This window comes from Citrus clementina, unplaced genomic scaffold (assembly GCF_000493195.1).
Source record: "Citrus clementina cultivar Clemenules unplaced genomic scaffold, Citrus_clementina_v1.0 scaffold_3, whole genome shotgun sequence".
In the NCBI taxonomy this organism is placed as follows: domain Eukaryota; kingdom Viridiplantae; phylum Streptophyta; class Magnoliopsida; order Sapindales; family Rutaceae; genus Citrus; species Citrus x clementina.
The window spans coordinates 38,449,242-38,470,363 of NW_006262339.1; the positions used below are offsets into that span (position 1 = coordinate 38,449,242).

Here is a 21,122-nt window from a genome sequence, read left to right on the forward strand (position 1 = left end):
ATTAATAAATCATTATTTGGGTGATTAACCACTAATTCAGTCCTATTGGATTTAATTGTTAAACACCAGTACTTCACATCATCAAATGGATTATTTTGCAGTGCTTTAACAAAATTTGTTTGATTACAATCCGGCGATCTGAGGTTGATTTGGTAAAATCTTATTTTTATAATTAATACTGACTTTAATGAGAGTTATTGGGTTGTTTATTGAATTTTAGTTATGCCAACGGAAAAAAGATGTATTAATGAGATATTTTACAAACTATAGGATGTAAAGAACACTTATCCTATGTATAATATAAATAGGAATAATGTTGTACAAATGCAAACGCAGTCACAAATAACCGCTAATTTTCAGCGCTGCCCAAAAATCCTTTTAAGCATACCAAAGGCGTTTTTATCTCGGGTAAACAATAAACAAAAAAAGAAAGATTTAAGTAATCCCTCAGGGCAGGCAAGGCACCCGTGGCAGCGTCATCAGCAGAAGGTATTCCTAATGCTAAGTAATCACGAGCCATTCTTGCGAGGGTCGGAAAAGATGGAGCATTGCTACGCCACCAAGCTAGTAGGTCAAACTGTTTATCTCTAGTAACTTTAAGCAAATCGAAATAGCGATCAAGCTCTGATTTTGGTGATGAAGGCCTCCCCATGGCGTCTAGCATTTCATATGACTTTGAATTGCTGGAGTCGGTGGCTGCAAATTTGTCATAAACGTCTCTAAAATCTTTATTAATTTTCTCAAGGTATCTATCAGCATCACTGCCACAAACCTCTTTGTAGTGAAGTTGCAGACCATCCATTTTGAACCGTGGGTCAAGAATTACTGCAATGACTCTAACCCAATAATATTTGCTAAAACATATATCAATTGCTTCCTTCATCACTTTTTGGCAAAAAAGACAATCTTCAATGCGGTGGCTGCATCGATCCTTTAATATCTTATGCGCGTAAGGAAGATCTACAATTATTGGAATATCACGTGTTTTCCACGGGAAGCTGTCAGTAGCATCCTTCAAGAATTTCAAATGCCCGAACGTGGCAGTTACCTCATCCCATTTTTGTTTAGTTAAAATTAATTGACCTAAAAACAGAATCGAATTGCTCCAGCACTGAAAATACTTCTTTCAAGCCCACTGCAGCCTCTAAGTACCCAAGAAAAGCCAAGGAAGAAGGATCAAACCTGAGCCAGGAAATCGCTTCTTTTACGGCTCTGTCCAACTGAATTCGATCATCTAATGTTGACTTGTTATGCACATATCGAGCACAACCCTTTAAGGACTGTATCCCATCCCTGACGTAATCTTCGGAATACTTATAACGCATTAAAAAATCAGCGTCAAGTAGGCAGCAGGCAAAAGGGACCAATTTCTACTCACTGTGCTTCAATTAATAAATCATTATTTGGGTGATTAAGACTTAATTCAACTCCATTGGATTTAATCGTTAAACACCAATACTTCACATTAAATGGATTATTTTGCAGTGCTTTAACAAAATTTGTTTGATTATAATCTGACCACCTGAGTTTGATTTGGTAAATCATATTTCTATAATACTGACTTTAATCAGAGTTATTGGGTTGTTTATTGAATTTTAAGTTGGTCAGTTGATTATTTGGTAAAAGCAGCTAAAGGGATTAAAATGTTCGAGAAACTTCGAAGCAGTTCCATCTCATTTTACTAAATGCGGATCAACATAAATTTTATGTTAAGTGCAACAAATGTCTCAGCCCCATAAATTAACCAAAAAAAAAAATGGTTTATGAATATAATTTTGTGTGCATTCTTAAAATTATAGGAATCTGACCATTTAAATAAATTCTGGAGATGTTAGCTTCATATAACTTTTTTTTTTTTTCAATAAGCTTTTTAAAATTTAGTGAAGCATAATTTTTGTTATCATACCATGCATATAAACAGAATAAAATACGAATTCAATGAAACAAAGTTTTGGTGTCCAAACTCAATGGAGCCGGAAGGAAAAGTCCTTCGGATTTTAAACATCCGTTGGACCATTAAATTTACTTGATGCTAAATTACAAAATAACGCGTTAGTTGGATGAAATTGTTTGTTATTTTGAGTGAGACTTTTTGTGCAGGAAGAATCTGAATCGGACAAGAGAAGTTTTGGGTGCTCTACGAACACTAAATTTATTTTATTCACTTTTCTACGTATACAGCGGCAGAGAGTATATCGGACTAGAGGGCGTCATCACGCCTGCAGAATTTGAAAAAATTTTAAGGTTATTAAATAAAATATAAAAAATTAGTGTAAAATATCTATATTTACCCTGCATAATTAATGTTTAAAACTTTAAATATCGGATAATAAAGTAATTCGAGAATTCTCTGCGCATTAATGTATGAAAGTCTATTTCCTTTTAAGGTCTAGAAATTTTATATGGACGAGGGCTTTTTTTTTTTTTTTTTTTTTTTAAGTAAGGGGTGGGCAAAGCTTAAATATATATATGAAAATATGAAAAAAAAATCTAATACAACAAATACAATTACAGAGGGGAGTGAATGTAAGCCATTGCGAGGTGCATTTTTATTTTGTTCTCTTTTCAGCATGGAATATTCCGTCTCAGAAGTAGTTTCCGGTTCTTTTTTAAAATCTGTGAGAGAGAGTAGGTGAAAGGAAATTAGGTCATCCGGTCCATCAACTTGCTCAAATAAATTGCTAATAAAAATTTTAAAACAAGCGGTCGGTGGAGGAAAATTGTCATTATATTTAAACCTTGTCGGCCATCTGGGATTTAAAAAATAAAAATGATCATAATGTGATTATAGGTAGGAATGGGTCCAGGGAGTGGAGGAAAAAGAAAATTGATATTTAAATTATCATATTGTCTCTCTGGTAATTACTTGGCAAAGTTCCAATAATTGAACAATTTTACGGCTTGTGATGTTGACGTAGTGATGAAATTTAAAACACAATCATATTTAATAAATTAGACGATGATAGACACATATTTCACCTCAAAGCTGAATTACAACAAAATTTTAAAAGTATCATTTCCGTTGATAAGTATATTGCAATAATATAATTTGAAAAGACTAGCATATGTATAATAGTAGGGTTGTGCAAACACAAACGTACTCAGAAAGAACGCCAATTTGGGGGCATTATTTAGTTTTCAGCGCTTCACAACCATCCTGATCCTTCTAAGCACGCCAAAGCAGTACTTGTTAGCTCGAGGTAGAATCGCTTCATTAAAGAGTTAAAGTTTGTTTAATCCCTATATTATGAGGTTAGGGTGTGTTTAGTGCATGTGATTATGCCATTATGGTGTATTATAATACTGTTCACATTAAAATAATATCAAACCCATGTTTAGAACAAAATTGCAAGGGATTGGGGTGGGGGGCTAATGCGTCAACTGACGCATTAGCTTTTTGTTTTTTTTTTCTTTTGCTTTTAACTTTTGCTTTTTGCTTTATTATTATTATAATACTAAAATAATAAATAAATATAGTTTTTAATTTAATATAATACTTTTATTTTATTTGTTTTTACATTATAATTATTAATATAAATTAATAAATAAATAATTTATCATTCAATAATTGTATTTTTTTATTTTTACATTATAATTTATTAATAAATTTATAACTTATTATAACTAATAAAATTTAAATTTGAATAAATTTAAATAATATTAATTTAAAATTAATAATAATATAAATAATAACATAAAATATTAATGCAATTTAAATATATTAATATAATATAAAACATTAATATAATATAATATTTAATTTAAATTAATTAAAAAAATAATACAGTACAGTGTAGTACCAAACATTGTACAACATTATTATAATACAGTGCTAATGCAATACAACATAATACAATACACTAGCATTAAAATAATGCAATCCAGCATAATACAATGCAGTGTGCCAAACGCACTCTTAGTATCCATTTAGTCCATGTATTTTTAAAAACACCTCAAAACATCCCAACTACTAAATATTGACACTCATGCCATTATTTTTTATTATTTTTAACTTGTTTTTATAATATTACACTTTTACAATAATATTTTCTTTTTTGGATATTAATAAAAAATTAAATTATCAAATTAAACTCAAAATAAAATAAAAATAAAAAAGATATATATTAATTTTTGTGGAAGCTCACGTATGTCTAAAAATTAATATTATAAAAAATTACATTATCAATTTTTTAGAAAAATTAATATTTTAACTCAAGAGTGTGTTTCACAAAAATTAATATATATTTTTTGTTTTCTTTTATTTTTTGGTGTTAAACTGGTTATTTTTTTTCTTTTTAATAATGTCTAAAAAATTATTATAATAGGGCAATATTGTAAAAATAAGTTAAAGGAACAAAAGATAATGATAAAAATGTCAATAATTTAATAGTAGGAATGGTTTAAGGTATTTTTAAAAATATAAGGATTAAACAGATACTAACTTCAAAATATAGAGGCTAAACAAATTTTTACCCCTTCATTAAATTTAAAGTTACAAATATTGTGGAAAGCACCAAGAGAAATAGATGATACTAGGTAGTCACAAGCCAGATAATATGGAGTGTCTTGCCACGCCACCGATGTTAAAAAGCTAACGACAAAAATATACTAAAATAGGTCTCTTGTTCTTGCCTTTCAATTTCTTGTACTGCTACTTTTACTTGGCGATTGATGCTAAAAAAATAAAAAATAAAAGTAAGGGTGTAGACAATGCCTAATGACATAAATTATTAATTAAATAATAACATGACATGATTTGTATAATTATTTTCATTAATTTTTTCTAAACCAACATATATCTTTATGTCATTTTAATTTATACAAATAATTTATAGCCCTATCATTACATGGGAATTTTTCGTAATTTTATTGAAAGTTTATTTAAAACTATCAAAGTTATACCTCTATATATTGTAGAAAAATTCAATATAAATAGAAAAATTTAAAAAAAATAAAAATAAAAGACTTGCCAAACTGGTCCCACGACATTTGTCGTTACGAGCTCTCACTGTAAAAAAGGCTAATTAGTTATTAGACTATCTCCAATAGAATTACTCATTCATCAGAAATTAAAAAAAAAAGGCTAAAATAATTTTATAATTAACAACCATCTCTCATCTCCTAATTTCTAAACTTCTCTCTCCCATCTCAATCTAAGACCTTGAATTAAAAATAAAGTTTCAAATTTTTTTTAGATTTTTTTCTATTTTTAATTGGAAGGATGAAATATGTTCCCATATACTATCGTTTAATTGCTGTACCAAACCTCCTTTTAATCCCATCAAAGAGGTCCATTACCTGTTAGATAAGCTTATATCTGTTAAAAAAAATATCAAACCGTACCCCCCGCCCCCCCCCCCCCCCCCCAAAAAAAAAAACTGCACAAGAAATTTTAAAGATAAAATTTCTGTTGACGTGGTCTGGGTTGTTAAAGGTAGTTATATGGTTTCCGGAAATTTTTCAGAAGCGCGATGCTGGTGTGTGTTAAGGTTGAGAATGAAGCTGAACCTGGATCAACTCACGTGGGGATGCCAGTTGGAGTTTACTTGTTAACCAAGGAAGATGCTCAAACAAGTAAAGTGATGCAATCTACACGTGCAGAGGAAGAATTCATTACTAAAACAGCAAAGTTGTACATTGTTAAATCAATAAAACAGTTACAATTCATTACTCAATATGATCCAAAATTCTCTCAGTGTGCAGCACCTGACATATAAACCCTTTCTCGCTCACTTCTCCTCCATTCAGAATAATTCTTCTTTCTTTGGGAATCTTGAAATCTCTTCATTAAAAGTGATCTGTTTGTATTCAGTTTTGATTAACGAAAGAGTGTGAATTTTTCCTTCAAATATGGTAGCTTGTTCTTAGCAATCCAGTTCTGTTTCTTTGTTCATTGTTCTGATTTCTTCTCAATCTTGATTCCAGTTTAATCTTGATTGATCTAAGCTCGAAGTGTTGTGTTATCTCTTGTGATTAGCCATTACAAATTACAGCAAGATGATGAAAGCAGCGTGGAGTATCAGCAGCAGCGTTTGACATGGGATGCTCCCTAAGAGTATCAACGGGCTTGTTAACAAGGTCAGTGCTTCTAACATCAAGAATATAATCCCTGAACTTCTTTAACACAATTCGATTCGAGGACGAGGTATATTCTGTCGTTCGTGCATGAAATCCCAATTGCCATTGCCAGGTTTCACAGATGTGCTAGCTCAAATGTATAAAGCTACTAAATTACTTTTCCGATTAAAGCATAAACAAATATTAAAGATGGAACGATGCAAAGTCCACAACTCACTAGTAGTCAGGCTGCCTTCACATAGATTGTTGTTGCAAGGTCAACACCCTCAATTTTATAAATAATACATGCTTTCCATCACACCCAAAAACAAATCACAGAAAAATTCTCCACTTTTTTATTAACATTAGTAAAATAAATCAATTCTAACTTGTTCCTAAATGCAATTGGTTGAAATTAGGATAGGCTTTTGTATTTCATTGTTTGACCCGAAAGTTTAGGTAAAAGTCAATATTATATTAATTGGTAATTAGAGTTTAACTATTACGTTAACTAAAGCCTTCCCTTCCTAGTTGGATTAGATTATGTTGGTTATCAATAAAATTTAAAAAAAAAAAGATAAAGTACTAGAATCTGTCAGTTCTCCAACTTACGTGTGGATTATTTATTGTTTATTTTTCATTTTTTTGGATTAAGTTCTTAGCTCATCAAGAAGAATCTGATTATTAGAAATATAATTATTATCGATAATTTATGAATTTGACTAAAATGTTCCATAGAGAAGAGACAAGATATGCTTTTTGTTAGCCATTTAAATTACAAGTTTCCATGTATTTAGGAAACATATCTGTCTTCCTCTGTTTTTGAGGTGGCCTCAATCAATTCTCTCTTTTATTTTTTAATTAGAAAATAAATTAATATCTTACATTTGGATCTCTCAAATAGCCAGCCTTCAATCATGCCCTCACACACGGTGCAAACCTAAAGATGATAAGACTAGCACATCGGTCAAGTAACACACAGATGATTTACTTTCATTTGCTTTTTTTTTTCTTTTTTTTCTCCCATTTTTTATATGATAAAATATAAAAAATTATTTATTTTTATCAAATAAACCAGGTGTGTAGACAACATATTCATTGGCTTAGGGTTTATTCAACAATAATATGAAAACAATTTCAATCAATAATAAATATATAAATTTAAAACATTTATCATACTTTAATATATCTTTACAAATATTAATGAGTTTGTGGGCCACTTAAAAGTTAAATTAATGTTAATATTTATGGGCTATATTCAAGTTTTCAAAGCCCAACTTCTTTAATTTTGTATTTAAAAATTTTGGTGGATAGTTGATACAAATTACAAATAAATTCAAACTTTTGTGGTATTTTGTTAATAAAGTAAATAATTTTCTACTTTATTATTAATAGTACAAAGTCAAAAATACCCTTGAATTCGAGGATGTAATAGTCATTTTACTTAGATTCTGTTAAATATTTTAACGTGTTAACATTTTGATGAACAATTGATACAAATTACAAACATAGTAGAAAATAAAAAAAATAAACTTTTACACTATTTTTGAGAATATTGTAAACTTAGGTGGATAATTAATAATTCTTCAAATATAAATTAATTAAAATCACATAATGAGACGTATATATTAAACTGTTAATTTGATTTAATGTAATAATAACAATATAATGTGATTTCATTATACTGAACAAATTTCCTTAAAAAAAATTATGTTTAATAATCATCCATCATGACCTCCACTAAAACCGTAAGTCCCAAAGGAGAAATCTACTTGAGTCTTGAGGTTTGACCCTAACTCCTGAATTAGGACACGAGTAACGCAATTGAGTTTACACTTGAAATCTGATTGGCTCCATTAAGTCTCAGTAATCAAAATATCTTCAGTTACACTCGACTAGATTAATGATTAACACGAATCATCATTAAGCCTAGCTAGCTCAAATGTTTAAAGCTACTAATTAATTTTCGAATTAAAGCTTTCATATTAGGGGTGGAACAACAAATTAATCACAGAAAACTTCCCCGCTTTCTTGCCTTTTTGTGTGAAATTCCTAGAAGGGAAAAAAATTAAGAAAAAGATTACGTATATTAATGGATAATATTAATTAATCATTTCAATAATTATAAAAAAGTAATAATCTACTAGCTATATAAAATCAAGTTTATATATATCTTATTTTTACAAGTAATTAGTTCGAAAATTTGGAGAGGCTCTGGTAACATGTTTCATGTATTAATTAGTAAATAATCGATTTTTTTTTTATTGGAGCCCTAGTTTATTAGTATTTTAGAATAATAATAGTCTAAGGGGAAATGACTAGTTTATTAGTACAAAACTGGCTATTTCCATTTCCCAACGCCAGAAGCAGAAGAATGAAATAAAATAATCAGGAAATGACTCTGCGTGGGCCACGTTTGGAACAGCGAGATAAAGAATGAAGTCATTCAACCGAGAGAAGAGCACAAGGTATTTTTTATTGTTAAATAATTAAATTTTCTTTTTAAATGGAGAGATAAAGAATTTACTGATTTCTTAAAAAAATAATAATTAATGAACTGGTTAGACAATATTATAATTATAACTCTCTATTAAATATAGAATATGTATAAATGTATGTAACTTAAAAAAAATTATTAATTCAAGTATTATTATGGAAATACTAAAAAATGAAGCTATGAGACATAAGATGGCTGTCTAATTTGCCATGCTTAAAGTCACTCCTACTTCCTAATTGAATTAAATTCTATTAATTATAAATAAAACTAACCAAAAAAGTATTAAATATGTCAGTTGTGCAAACTAACACTATTAAAAAGAAGATAATTGACGAATTTAATGACTTTAGAAATTGAAATGTTCGCAGGAAAAGACAAAGTCAGCTTACTGTTAGCCATTTAAAATACAAGTTTTATGTATATAGGAAACATATCTGTCTTTAATATGATTTTCTTTAGAGTAATGATACATCCATAAATTCTTGTACAAACTTATTTTGTACAAACTGACGTGGCATTAATTCATTAGTTGAATGAAAATATAAATTAATAAAAACAAATCATGTAGGTCAAGTGATATTTAATTCAACTAATCTTATCATGCCACATCAATTTGTACAAAATAAGTTTGTACAAGAGTTTGTGGCTGTATCATTACTCTTTCTTTTATTTTTTGTATGAAATAAACAGGAATAATATTGTACAAATGCAACGCAGACACAAATAACCGCTAATTTTCAACGCTACTCAAAATTCCTTTTAAGCATATACCAAAGGCGTTATTATCTCGGGTATTTCACGAAATCCATAAATACAGTCTACGTCATCGATCAGGTCAAACAAGGCACGCTTGGCAGCGTCATCAGCAGAAGTTATTCCTAATGCTAAGTAATCACGAGCCATTCTTGCGAGTGTCGGAAAAGACGGAGCATTGCTACGCCACCATGCTAGTATGTCAAACTGTTTATATCTAGGAACTTTAAGCAAATCGAAATAGCGATCGAGCTCTGATTTTGGTGATGAAGGCCTTCCCAGGGCGTCTAGCATTTCATATGACTTTGAATTGCTGGAGTCTGGTGGTGCATATTCATTATAAACGTCTCTAAAATCTTTGTTCACTTTCTCAAGGTATCTGTCAGCGTCACTGCCATAAATCTCTTTGTAACGAAGTTGCAGACCATCCATTTTGAACCGTGGGTCAAGAATTACTGCAATGACTAACCAAATAATGTTTGCTAAAAAATAGATCAATCGCTTCCTTCATCACTTCTTGGCAAAAAAGACAATCTTCAATGGTGTGGTTGCACCGATCCGTTAATATCTTATGCACGTAAGGAAGATCTACAATTATTGGATCCACAGGAAGATGTCAGCAACATACTCCAAGAATTTCAAATGCTCGAGCGTGGCAGTTACCTCATCCCATTTTTGTTTACTTAAATTAATTGACCTAAACTCGGAATCGAATTGCTCCAGCGCTGAAAATACTTCTTTCAAGCCCCCCATCGTCTCGAAGCATTCTAAAAGACCCCAGAAAGAAGTGTCCGGACATTTGACCCAGGAAATCGCTCGTTTTACGGCACCGTCCAACAGAAAGAATCTACGGTCCTTGTAATGCACATAATCAGCAAAGACCGATAAGGACTCTATCCCATCCTGCAAGTAATCTACGGTCCTCAATTTACCATTAATATAATCCACAAAATGACCAGCGTCAGGTAGGCAGCTGGCAAAAGGAAGTGAACGTCGTTGACTAAACCCACTTAACATCTCTACAATTGCGTCATGCCGTTCGTCTTCTAGATCATCTCGATCAACAGGAAGTAGAAAGCAAATATTCGTGTCGATCTTCCAATCCAAGCATGATTGTTTCACAGCTTTTACCAAATTCTCGAAATCATCAGGAGGACGCAGAGGCGGATGTAGTGTAGGACTAGTGGGGGCTGGAGCCCCCACTGAAAAAAAAAAAAACTCATTTTTGTTTAAAAGAAAAATTAATAAATTTTTAAATAATCCCTGTCATATTATTAAATAGTCTAAGTTTTTCTAGTTTCTACAACTACAGTAGAGAGAACATTTTCAACAATGAAATTTGTAAAGAATGAACTTCGGAATCGGATGAGAGATAAATGGATAAATAATAATTTGATTGTACATGTAGAAAAGATGTATTTAGTAGTATTGATAATGAATCTATTGCACAACGTTTTCAGAATATGAAATCGCGTAAAGAACAATTGTAATTATGTTATCAAAAAATTTATATATTCAAGTTTCAGTTTTTATATTTTATTGTCATTTAATTTAGCACCCAGTAAATTATTTTTCTAGATCCGTCACTGGGAGGACGTTGCCAAAAACTAATAATCTTGCTCTGCCGTTCCCAACAATCATCAATATAGTGTACTACCAAGACACGTCCTTTAGCAATTTGTACAATTTGTAGGGTGAAACGACAAGAGAGTTTATTAAGAAATTGGCAAAGATTTTCCTTCTCTTCTTCGTAGAGTTTGAGTATTCCATCCTTTCTCGACTTTAACCGTTGGAGTATTTCATCTTTTCTCAAAGTTAACAGCCATGGATGCCATTCCCGATCACTAGTATCTCCTTCTGGGTCGATCAAGTGCTTGATCACATCAGGTAGAGATTTTTCTTTTTCTTTAATAAGACTGGCTAATTCTTTTGTTTTGATTGATGGGGACAGTGATTGATCTTGATCATCCCTATCACGACCACCAGGCCCTTTTCTCTTAGGGTTATCTCGGCATCTGTGTAAATGATTCCAGAGACGTGTGGTTCCGTCCTTGCTGTCAGCAGGAACCAACTTCTTACAATGTTTGCATTGGGCTATGACTTTTCCATCTATGTTGAGCTCTCTCATCTCATCCCAAACCTTTGAAGTCTTTTTTCTTTTCTTATTAGCTGATGATGATGAGCTTCCTACATTTGGATCTCCCTACATTATTAACGATTCTCAAATAAGATAAGGATTGATTACATGCTCAGCCCCTTCAACTTAGCTTTAACTAATCAATTAAGCTTACCAAATTTAATTATCTAATACAGAGCTAAAACAAAAGATCAAATCCGCACGTAAGATTTTAATTAAACTCTTAATTTGTGATCTGTCAAACAAACATACAACTAATTGGATAATTTTGAAACACTTATATGCAAAGACGTGCTTTCTAAATGAAATTGAATACATGAAATATTATTATTGTATTTCAGAGTAAAGTTTTGTGAAAAATCTAAATCTAAGTGTTTATAATCCACTGCTCAAATTCAAATTTATAATTTTTTCGAAGAATGGAAAACAGAGCAAAAATCTGATTTTGATTTGAGAAGAAAACTTATTCTCAATTCTTCTCACTATGCTAAGCTATTAATTTTTGCGCACCAACAAACAAATAAATAAAGGAATAAGAGAAAATAAAATATAAGCTGAAATTAGATTCAATTAAGCGTTCTCTGTTTCCATACTTCTATTTTTAGAATTTAATTTTAAAAAAAAAATCTATAGAGAGTAAGACAGACGCACCTCCATGGCCAGTAGCAGTTACCAATTTAAGACTTGAATTCGCAGCCTGCAAAACAAACAGATAAATATACCAGTTACCATATCAAATTCACTCTTTTTTTTGTTTCAATTAAGTAAACCAAAGTGTGTGTTTATAACTCAATAATAGTGATATTAATAATAAAACAATTAAAGATATGATAAAATGATACAAAAATTAATACAAAATGCTTACTTGAAAATACTGATAAAATTGAATAAGAGTTGCAGATCCTGCTTTATTAATTCTCTTTCTCCTTCCAATTTTCAACCTCTTATCTCTTCAATCAGAGAACTGGTTCTATGTGGCGAGCACTCAATGTGTGTGTGTGTGTGGACGCACATATATACACAAGTCTATCGGATATCCGGGTAAATTAATTGATATCCGTTTATATAAAAGTCTTCGGATCTCCGGATAAACGTGGGGTCACTCGTTCTTTCCTTGCAATTTCTTCCTGTAGCAACTTTGACTTTAGTGATTTTTTTTGCTTACTTTTCTCTGTTTTAATTCTAACCAATCAGTTTAGCCTTTAGAAAATCAGAATGCTTATATGGGGAAGACAGGTAATGCACAGAGGCTTAAGACGGAGAATTGGAAATGGGGAGAATGTGCAGATTCACAATACCAATTGGATTCCTAGACCTGTGACTTTTAAGATTTTATCTCAACCAACCCTGCTTGAGGGAGCTTCAGTATCTTGCTTGATCAATGAAGAGCACAAATGGAATGAAAACATGATTAGACAGCATTTTATGCCTGAGGATATGGAAAGAATAATGCAGACTCCCCTCCCGAGATGCCCTGAACCTGATGAGCTTTTGTGGGCTTATGACAAGCAGGGTATATACTCTGTTAAGAGTGGTTATCAAATAGCCTTCCACCTCAAGTTTCCAAACTGGCCAAGCACTTCAAATTCCAGACTAACTGAGTGGAATGTGATATGGAAGCTTGAAATCCCAGCAAAGATAAAAATCTTCATGTGGAGAGCAGCTCAGAATTTGTTGCCAACTACTGAGAACTTATGGAAGAGGAAAATTGTGCAAGATCCCTGGTGTCCAAGATGTGGCAGCAAAGGGGAGAATGTCTTCCATGCTCTGTTTGCGTGCAAAGCAGCTCAGAAAATGTGGAAGCTTACTGATTTTAAAGAAGATCTAGAACATATTGCCAATCAAGATATGTTGAGCGTACTGCAGGGGTTGATGGAAAGAAGAACTATAAGAGAAGTAGAGTTAATCGTGGCAACATGCTGGGCTATTTGGCATTCAAGGAACCTTTTTGTTTTTGAAAAAAAGAATGAAGATGGTCAGATATCAGTAGCTAAAGCTGAAGCAACTGTGGAATCGTATAGAAGAATCAAAGCCCCCCAACAGCAAGATAATCCTCCCCAGGCAGCCGCTACTCAGCCAAGTTGGAAACCACCTCCGGAAGGATGGTTTAAAATGAATGTGGATGCAACCATCAAGACGAAAGACCAAATGGTTGGACTGGGAACAGCCATCAGAAATCACAACGGAGAGTTTATAGCTGCTGCTATGAAGAAATCTAGATATTATGGCAGTATAGCAGCTGCAGAAGCTGAAGCAGCAAATTGGGGGCTGGAAATTGCAGAAAATGCAGCATGCATCCCCCTGATTATTGAATCAGATTGCCAAGATGTGGTGAATTTAATCACAAAAAAGAAGAGTAGCAAGGTGGAGATTTTTTGGACTATCTCGGAAGTTCATGAAAGACTGAAACGTCTGAACCAAGTTACTTGTCAACATACCCCCAGAAGCTGTAATAGTATTGCTCATACTTTAGCAGGTTTAGCTTTAAAAGTCGTGGAACCTACTATTTGGTTGGAAACTTGCCCAACCCATCTGCTATACTTGTTCTCCTAGTTTTATCTATGAAAGTTACACTTTCCTTTCCAAAAAAAAAAAAAAATCTAACCAATCAGTACTTTAGATAATTTTTTTATTAATGTAAAATAAATAATAAACAACTATCAATTTTTTATATAAAGACATAAAATAATAATTGAATAAATATCACATGATTTATGCAATTATTTTTATTAATTGGATTTTATTTATATAATTTTTTTCATATTTTTCATTCCATAAAAAAGTTTTCATGTTTTACTTGTTAAATCTTTTCTTTAATTTAAAAATTAATATAAAGTAAGAATTCGGTATCAAGTTCGGTTTCAGCTCAGCTCAATATAAATTAATAAATAAATATTTAAAAAAAAGATTGTCATCTGTCCACAGCGCTTTTTTTTTTTAAATAAACAAAAATAAAAACATTTTTTGATCAAGTTAGAGTCGTTTGGGCCAAATTTTAATGGAGTTTTGAGACAGAACGGAATAAACAGCAACGAAAACAACTTATGGTCAAGTTAAAGTATGTTTACGCCAAATTTTTAGTAGAATTTCGAGATAGAAAGGAAAATTTGAGGAGTAATAGTTTTGAGCTCAAGTTGAGAATGTACTACAACTATTAAATTCGGCCTAATTAATTAAATGGATCTTACAAATTTCTAAATGGAATAGATAGCTTAGTTGAATATTAATAAATCAGACTTTGTTGTACTTATACATCATTTAGATACAATAAGTTTTGTATAAAAAATTATTGAAGTTATAAGAAATTTTTAAGTATTTTAATATTTTTATCTTATGAAGTAAAATAGTCATATTAAATTTATGTTCGGACAATCTTAGTGTGGTCAAATATAATAAAAAGTTAATTACAAAAAAATGAAAGAAGGTGGATTTAACTAGTTAATTCTTTAAATTTCTTCTTTATTTGATTTTAAAAAAAAAATACTGCAAAGTTTGTTGTAATAATTTTCTGGAAATGAGATGAACTTATAAAACTTATTGCGGGATCACCCGAAGGCCCTCTCAATGTAAAAGGAAAAATGAGCGAAATTTAAGTGTCTGTTTAAAACATAAAACTAAATGCCTAAACAATTAGTCATTATTTTGTTTTTTTGTGGTTATGACGGTTGTTATGACAGTTGTTAATAAAAACCGTCATAACTTATGAATCATTATTTTACTTTTTTGTAGTAGTGTGTAAAAGTTTTACTAATAAAAGCTCTATTTAAATAAACTCTACTTGAAAAATTGCACCTTACAAAGCCTAAATATATTTTATTCACTTTTCTATGTATACTGGCGCGGAGGATATATAGGACTAGAGGGTGTGCCATGGCGCCTATAGAATTTGAAAAAAAATTAAGATTACTAAATAGAATATAAAAAATTAGTGTAAAAAGTCTATATTGGCCTTGCACAATTAATGTATGAACTTTAAATATTGGATAATAAAGTGATTTAAGAGTTCCCACTAAGGCGCACTAATGTATGATAGCCTATTTTCTTTGAGGCTTAGAAATTTTATATCGGTAGTGAGGTGAGAACTCTTGCTTTCTAACTATTTTCCTTCATAAATTATAAATACAATTTTTTTTTCGGTATGGTATTGACATTAAATAATAATATTTTTTTATGATTTGATTTGGTAGTTATTTATTATTTTTAAGAATTTGAAAATTGAAAGTTCAAGTTAGATCTCCTTAGACTTTTCCTTTGAGCCCCCGCCATTTTACGTATTTACTTCAACAAATCATAATAATATTCATACATATGCATGAAAAGTAGTAAATTTATAAGGAGCAGTACTTAAGTCCGAGCAGAAATGACATTAATTCGAACATGGTGATCAAATCCGAAAATATAAACGTTAAAAGCTTAAAATATTCTTTCCTCTAGGCAAAGTCCACCGGATCATAATTTTTCGTTCAATAGGTCACGTCCATCTCAAGAAATCAAACCGAAACTAGAATCTGAAACTTTTTGTCCCAAATAGACAAAAATTGATAAATAACATTATCTACCGTTAATTAATAAGTTAATTAAAATTTGATAAATAACATCATCTCAGACAGAGCACTTGACTCTGAAACTTTTTGTCCCAAATAGTCAAAATCGATAAATAGCATTATCTAACGATAATTAATGTTAATTAATTAACATTATCTGCCGTTAATTAATAAGTCAAAATTGAGATGTAATATACGCTTATTTGGTAATTTTAGATTGAAAATTATCGTGAATATTATACAAATTAATCAATCCTAGTACTGTACTTTTTTTTTCAATTCTTGGATTGATTAAATCTGAAGCATTATCTCAGACAGAGCACTTGACTACAAATGTGGGAAAATATATTACAAGTCTAGTTTCACACTTAAACTACAAATGTTGGGAAATATTACAAGTCTAATTTCACACTTAAACTGTGTACAAGCATTAGTAAAGAGCAAATATCAGAGCCTTCGATTTTTTGCTGAATTTTTCTTCATTCGGTTTGTCAAACTCTCTGCCCGACTTTGAGGTTGATCTGACATTATCATCACAAAGAACCAGAAGATGATATGTGCGTACAGTCAACTGCAACAAAGGGGGGAAAATAATACATGACGAAATTGTTCGGACCATTAAAAAAAAAAAAAGAGCAAATTGACAAAATTAGGTATAAGATTTAAACAAAAACGTAAAAGGAGTGCATGTGTAGTTCTGAAACTGGCATACCTCTTGGTTATGAAAATAAACATAGTTCAAGAAAATTCACGGGGATCAAAGACGAGTTTGTGATTCAGTCGGACAAAAGGTATATCGGCTACCAAGTGCCAATATTCTCCTTCGTCCTTTTTGCACCTTTCCTCTAAATAAGGACATAAATAGATATCTAGAAACACAAGTGAAGGAGGCAGGCCATTCTCTGGAAAAGATTTTAGACTGTAACATCTGCAGAGCTGAAGTCTTTCCAGAGAAGTGAGGATGCGTACAAAGGACAGGGATTCCAGCCGAGGAAATTCTCTTATATCCAGTTCGACTAGAGAAGTAGGAAGCTGTTGGAAGGACTCCTCGTCCTCCCATCCTCCTGCGATGAAGAGTTCTCGAACTGAGGTGAGGTTGTGGAACCCCAAATCGAAGAATAGTTTACAGATGTTTGGGCCTTCAATCTGTAGTGTCGTGACTTTTGGGGGGAAACCAACTTCCTCAGGAATGGATGCTATTCGTGGACAACGTCGTATTTCCAAACGTTGAAGAGAAGAGAGATTGTACATGCCGTTGGGCAGGGCCGTTAGATCTGGACAACCGAAAAGCATGAGCTCGCTCAGATTTTTGGGCAACCCTCCTTCAGCAAACGAAACCAAATGAGAACCAACCATCGAAATCCTTGTAATATGGCCAAGTTTGTGCAGACCATCCGGTAGTGATTCTTGATTAGGGATCGTAATTTCCTGGGGCAGAAATTCCGCTCTTGACTCCTCCAGCCCTGAATTTGAAGAATCAGAAACAACTGCTTCAACAGGATGACTTATCCAAGCCACCTCACTAAATCCATCAATTTCTAGTTCACAGAGTGGGGGGAGCGCCGTATATGACACCAACAATTGCTCACAACTCCTAATGACAATCCTTTCAAGTGAAGAAAAACGCTGGGGCAATCTACCTTTAAGTTTAGAACAACTTACAATAGAAAGCTCTCGCAAGCGAGGAAACCCTTTAGCAGCTTCTTGGTCACCACCAGCAGTACCTGCATGAGAAATCCATTCCTCCCATTCTTGCATATCCTTGAAACGAAGAGTCTCTAGTGATGGAAAAGGCTCTGAGCAATCATTTCCACAAAACTCCAGACCAACACTCTTCACTTTGGCCATGCCTTTGATAAAGAGATTCTTAAGCGAGGGCAAGTGCCCAACTGATGGCAAGGAGGTACACTGGTTACAATTTTTAAACCTTAGTACCACCAAATTATCAAATGATGACTGTCGTAACCAAGCTGGAAATTTTGTACCACCATAACCCTGTACTTTCAGCTCTTTCAGTCCATAATGAGGTTTTAGCATCTCAAGAACCCGAGTTTGGGTTTGGATTTCTACTACCTCACTTGAATCGCTACTAGTAGTACTGTCACCCCATTTCAGCGATAGCGCTTCAAGTTTCTCCTTGCCAGTTAATTGAACTTCCCTGGCATCTTCAGCATCATTCACATTCTCCAAGCCTGAAATAGTCAGTTTCTCTTGAAGAAGCGCCAAAGATCTCAACTCTCTTAAACCAGAGCAATTGCCCTTACCCACAGCGAATTTGGCCAGTGTTCGGAGACTCGTCAATTGACCAATTCTCAAAGGCATCTCTTCCAGTAGATTTGAATGAGAATTTTTGAGATGCCGCAAGTTGACAAGGTTCCCTATGTCCGGAAACAACTTCTTTAGACGGCAACAATGCTCTACAATGAGTGTCTGTAAATTATAAAGAGAACTGACCGATTGAGGCAAAACTTCAATTGCAGAGTGGGAAAAGTCAAGATACCGTAAAAGCTTCAACTCCCCAATGTTATCCGGAAGCTCAAAGATCCAATAGCGACACAAGGATACGGCTCTCAACCGCCGTAGTCTTGGTATGACACGAAAAACAAGGTTATTAGTCACGTACAGCTCCTTCCTTGTGCTCAGTGGCAGTGCTAAGAAAGTTCGCAGATGTTCAACTTCATGGATCCCCTCAAACCTTTTAATTCCGTCAAATCTGCTACTGAGATAAGATAAATGACGAAGATTTCTGGAAAATCTCCGTTGATTTTTTCTGTCCCACGTACTCTCCATGCTAGAGCATATTTCTCCAGAAGCCCAACATGCAAGATCATGAATGAGGTCGTGCATAAGAAACCGTGACGCATCTATCTTTGACCGTTGGAAAAATGACCTTGAATGGAGCACTTGAAAAGACTTGCTGCCTAATTCTTCCATTTCCATCTCATCAGTCTTATGTTGTAACAAACCCTCTGCCATCCATAGTAAAACTATTTGCCTCTCATCAAATTCATAGCCCTTGGGTAGCAACGAACAATGTCCAAAGCATCGTTTTACATGTGAAGGAAGATAGTAATAGCTAACCCTTAGAGCACGCATAATACCGCTTTTATCTTCACCCAAATCCCAGATTTTGCTATTTAGCACATCGTCCCAATCTTTAGGGTCATATTTGCCTCGTAAAAGACCCCCCAGAGTCTTTGCTGCTAGAGGCGAACCGTTGCATCTGTCCACTATCTTCTCACCGATTTCGCTCAAGTATTGATGAGCACTAAAATCTGTTCTTCCCAAGGAGTGTCGAACAAATATACTCAAGCAATCATCACGCAACAAGTTTTCTAATGAGTACGCCGCACCAGGAGTGGTCACCATTGACGAAACTTCTTCATTCCGAGTTGTAACGATAATTTTACTGCCTGGTAAGCCAGCTTTAAATGGTTTGCATAAGTTTGTCCAGTCATCATAATTGTCGGTCCACATATCATCCAAAACAAGTAAAAATTTCTTGTCTTTCAGTTGATTCTCCAGTTGCAGTTGAAGCAAGTTTAAATCATTGACATCAACACTTCCAACAGCTGCTTGTAGTATCACTTTTGTTATCCCAACAGCATCAAAATCTTCGGAAACATAAGCCCAGGCTCTGAAATTAGGAAAATGTTCTTTCACTCTGCCGTCGTTGAAAACAAGTTGAGCAAGAGTGGTCTTCCCGAGACCTCCCATACCTGTTATAGGAATAACGGAGAATCCCCGGCCACTATTTAAATCATCCCTCCGCAACAGTCCAACGAGTGCCTCCTTATCTTTTTCTCTGCCGTAAACTTCGTCTTCATCGACCAAAGAAGTTGTTGACTGTGGCCTTTCCTGGACTCTGCCGTACCTGAACCCTCCCGAAATTTCTTTCAAATCCAGTTGATCTTTCTCTGCTGCAATTTCTTCAAATCTGGCCGTAATCTCCTCTATTTGCTTCGCAATCATGGAATCGAACTTGACAGATCGCGGACTGAATTTTGTGCAGCAGGCAGGAATGAGCATCCGGAACTTACTTGTAGTACCGGTGGGTTGACGATCAGCTTGTTCAAGAAGCAACAACTTCCTCCGGAAAGCTTCAGTTGCAAACTCATCCAACATGTCTTCTGCATCGTAAGCCAAGTTTTGGAGTTTGCCTAACCACTTCTTCACCAAGGGCTTTGGTATCTGCTTCTCCTCGGCATCATCCAGGACCACCTTGATTGTCACCAATAGCTCCTCCCATTTCTTAAGACCGGCTTCGATTTGTTCTTGGCGTGCAAATAGCTGAATCACCTCCGAAGCCAGCTTTTCAACCAACATCTCAACAGTGACTGTTAGAATGGCCTCCCCAATGATAGACATTTTTTCTTTTCTTTTTTTTTTAAAGGAAAAAAAGGGAGTTGATCAGCAGAATGAAGTAGCAAAATTATGCAGAACAAAGAAAAGGAACAGGTTTTTTTCTCTTTTATTTTTTTTTTTTGATATTAATCACGAGGTATCCTGGGGAGGGCCCCAACTGTGGGAGGCACCTTTAAGCCCGTACCACAACCCAGACTAGAAGTCCCCGCTCGAACCGGGAGGCACAGGTTCTCCCAATAAAGGCGACTTCCCTGCGACTCGAACTGGGGAGCAAACCCAGTCAAGCCACTTAAGGGGACTCCATTGCCAGTGGAGCCAACACTTTGTTGGTTTTTTTCTCTTTTATTTAATCAGAAAGATAAATTGATTATGAAAATAAGTTGAGAAATTGTATCGATCAGAAAAGATACGGGACTATGGGAGATGAAGTAGAGAAAATCTGGAAGCTAGGAGCAAGTTCAGTTGAAGTTGCGAAAAGGTCAAGCAATTAATCTTGCATATATTTCCTGTCCCTTTTTCTTTCTAATTCATACTGACGTTACATCAACCCATCAGTAGTTCTTTTAGCATGGCTCAATTGTTTTTAGCCAAACAATTAAATAGTAACTACTTATGCATTAATGTAAGTTACAATTGGCTGATTATGAGTTACATCAAATGTAAATCCTTGGATTAGGAGTGTGGAGTGGGAGTGGGAGTAGGGTGTTTATTTAGACTAAATGAAAATATGGATTGTCAATAAGAATCTTAATTATTTGTTTACTTTGTC

General features: G+C 33.5%; 1 protein-coding gene and 2 pseudogenes across 1 annotated transcript; all 3 read right to left on the reverse strand.

Annotated features, from left to right (window-relative positions):
• Positions 1-305: 305 nt before the first annotated feature.
• Positions 306-1,325, reverse strand: LOC112099960 (annotated as a pseudogene).
• A 7,959-nt stretch (positions 1,326-9,284) lies between these two features.
• On the reverse strand, positions 9,285-11,516 carry LOC112100306 (annotated as a pseudogene).
• A 4,700-nt stretch (positions 11,517-16,216) lies between these two features.
• On the reverse strand, positions 16,217-20,447 carry LOC18046495 (putative disease resistance protein RGA4). The gene is made up of 2 exons (XM_006442969.2): positions 16,701-20,447; positions 16,217-16,559 (listed from the first exon to the last, which is right to left on the reverse strand). The coding sequence occupies exon 1, from the start codon at positions 20,354-20,356 to the stop codon at positions 16,727-16,729; it is 3,630 nt and encodes a 1,209-aa protein (XP_006443032.1). The 5' UTR covers positions 20,357-20,447; the 3' UTR covers positions 16,217-16,559; positions 16,701-16,726.
• Between the last annotated feature and the right edge of the window lie 675 nt (positions 20,448-21,122).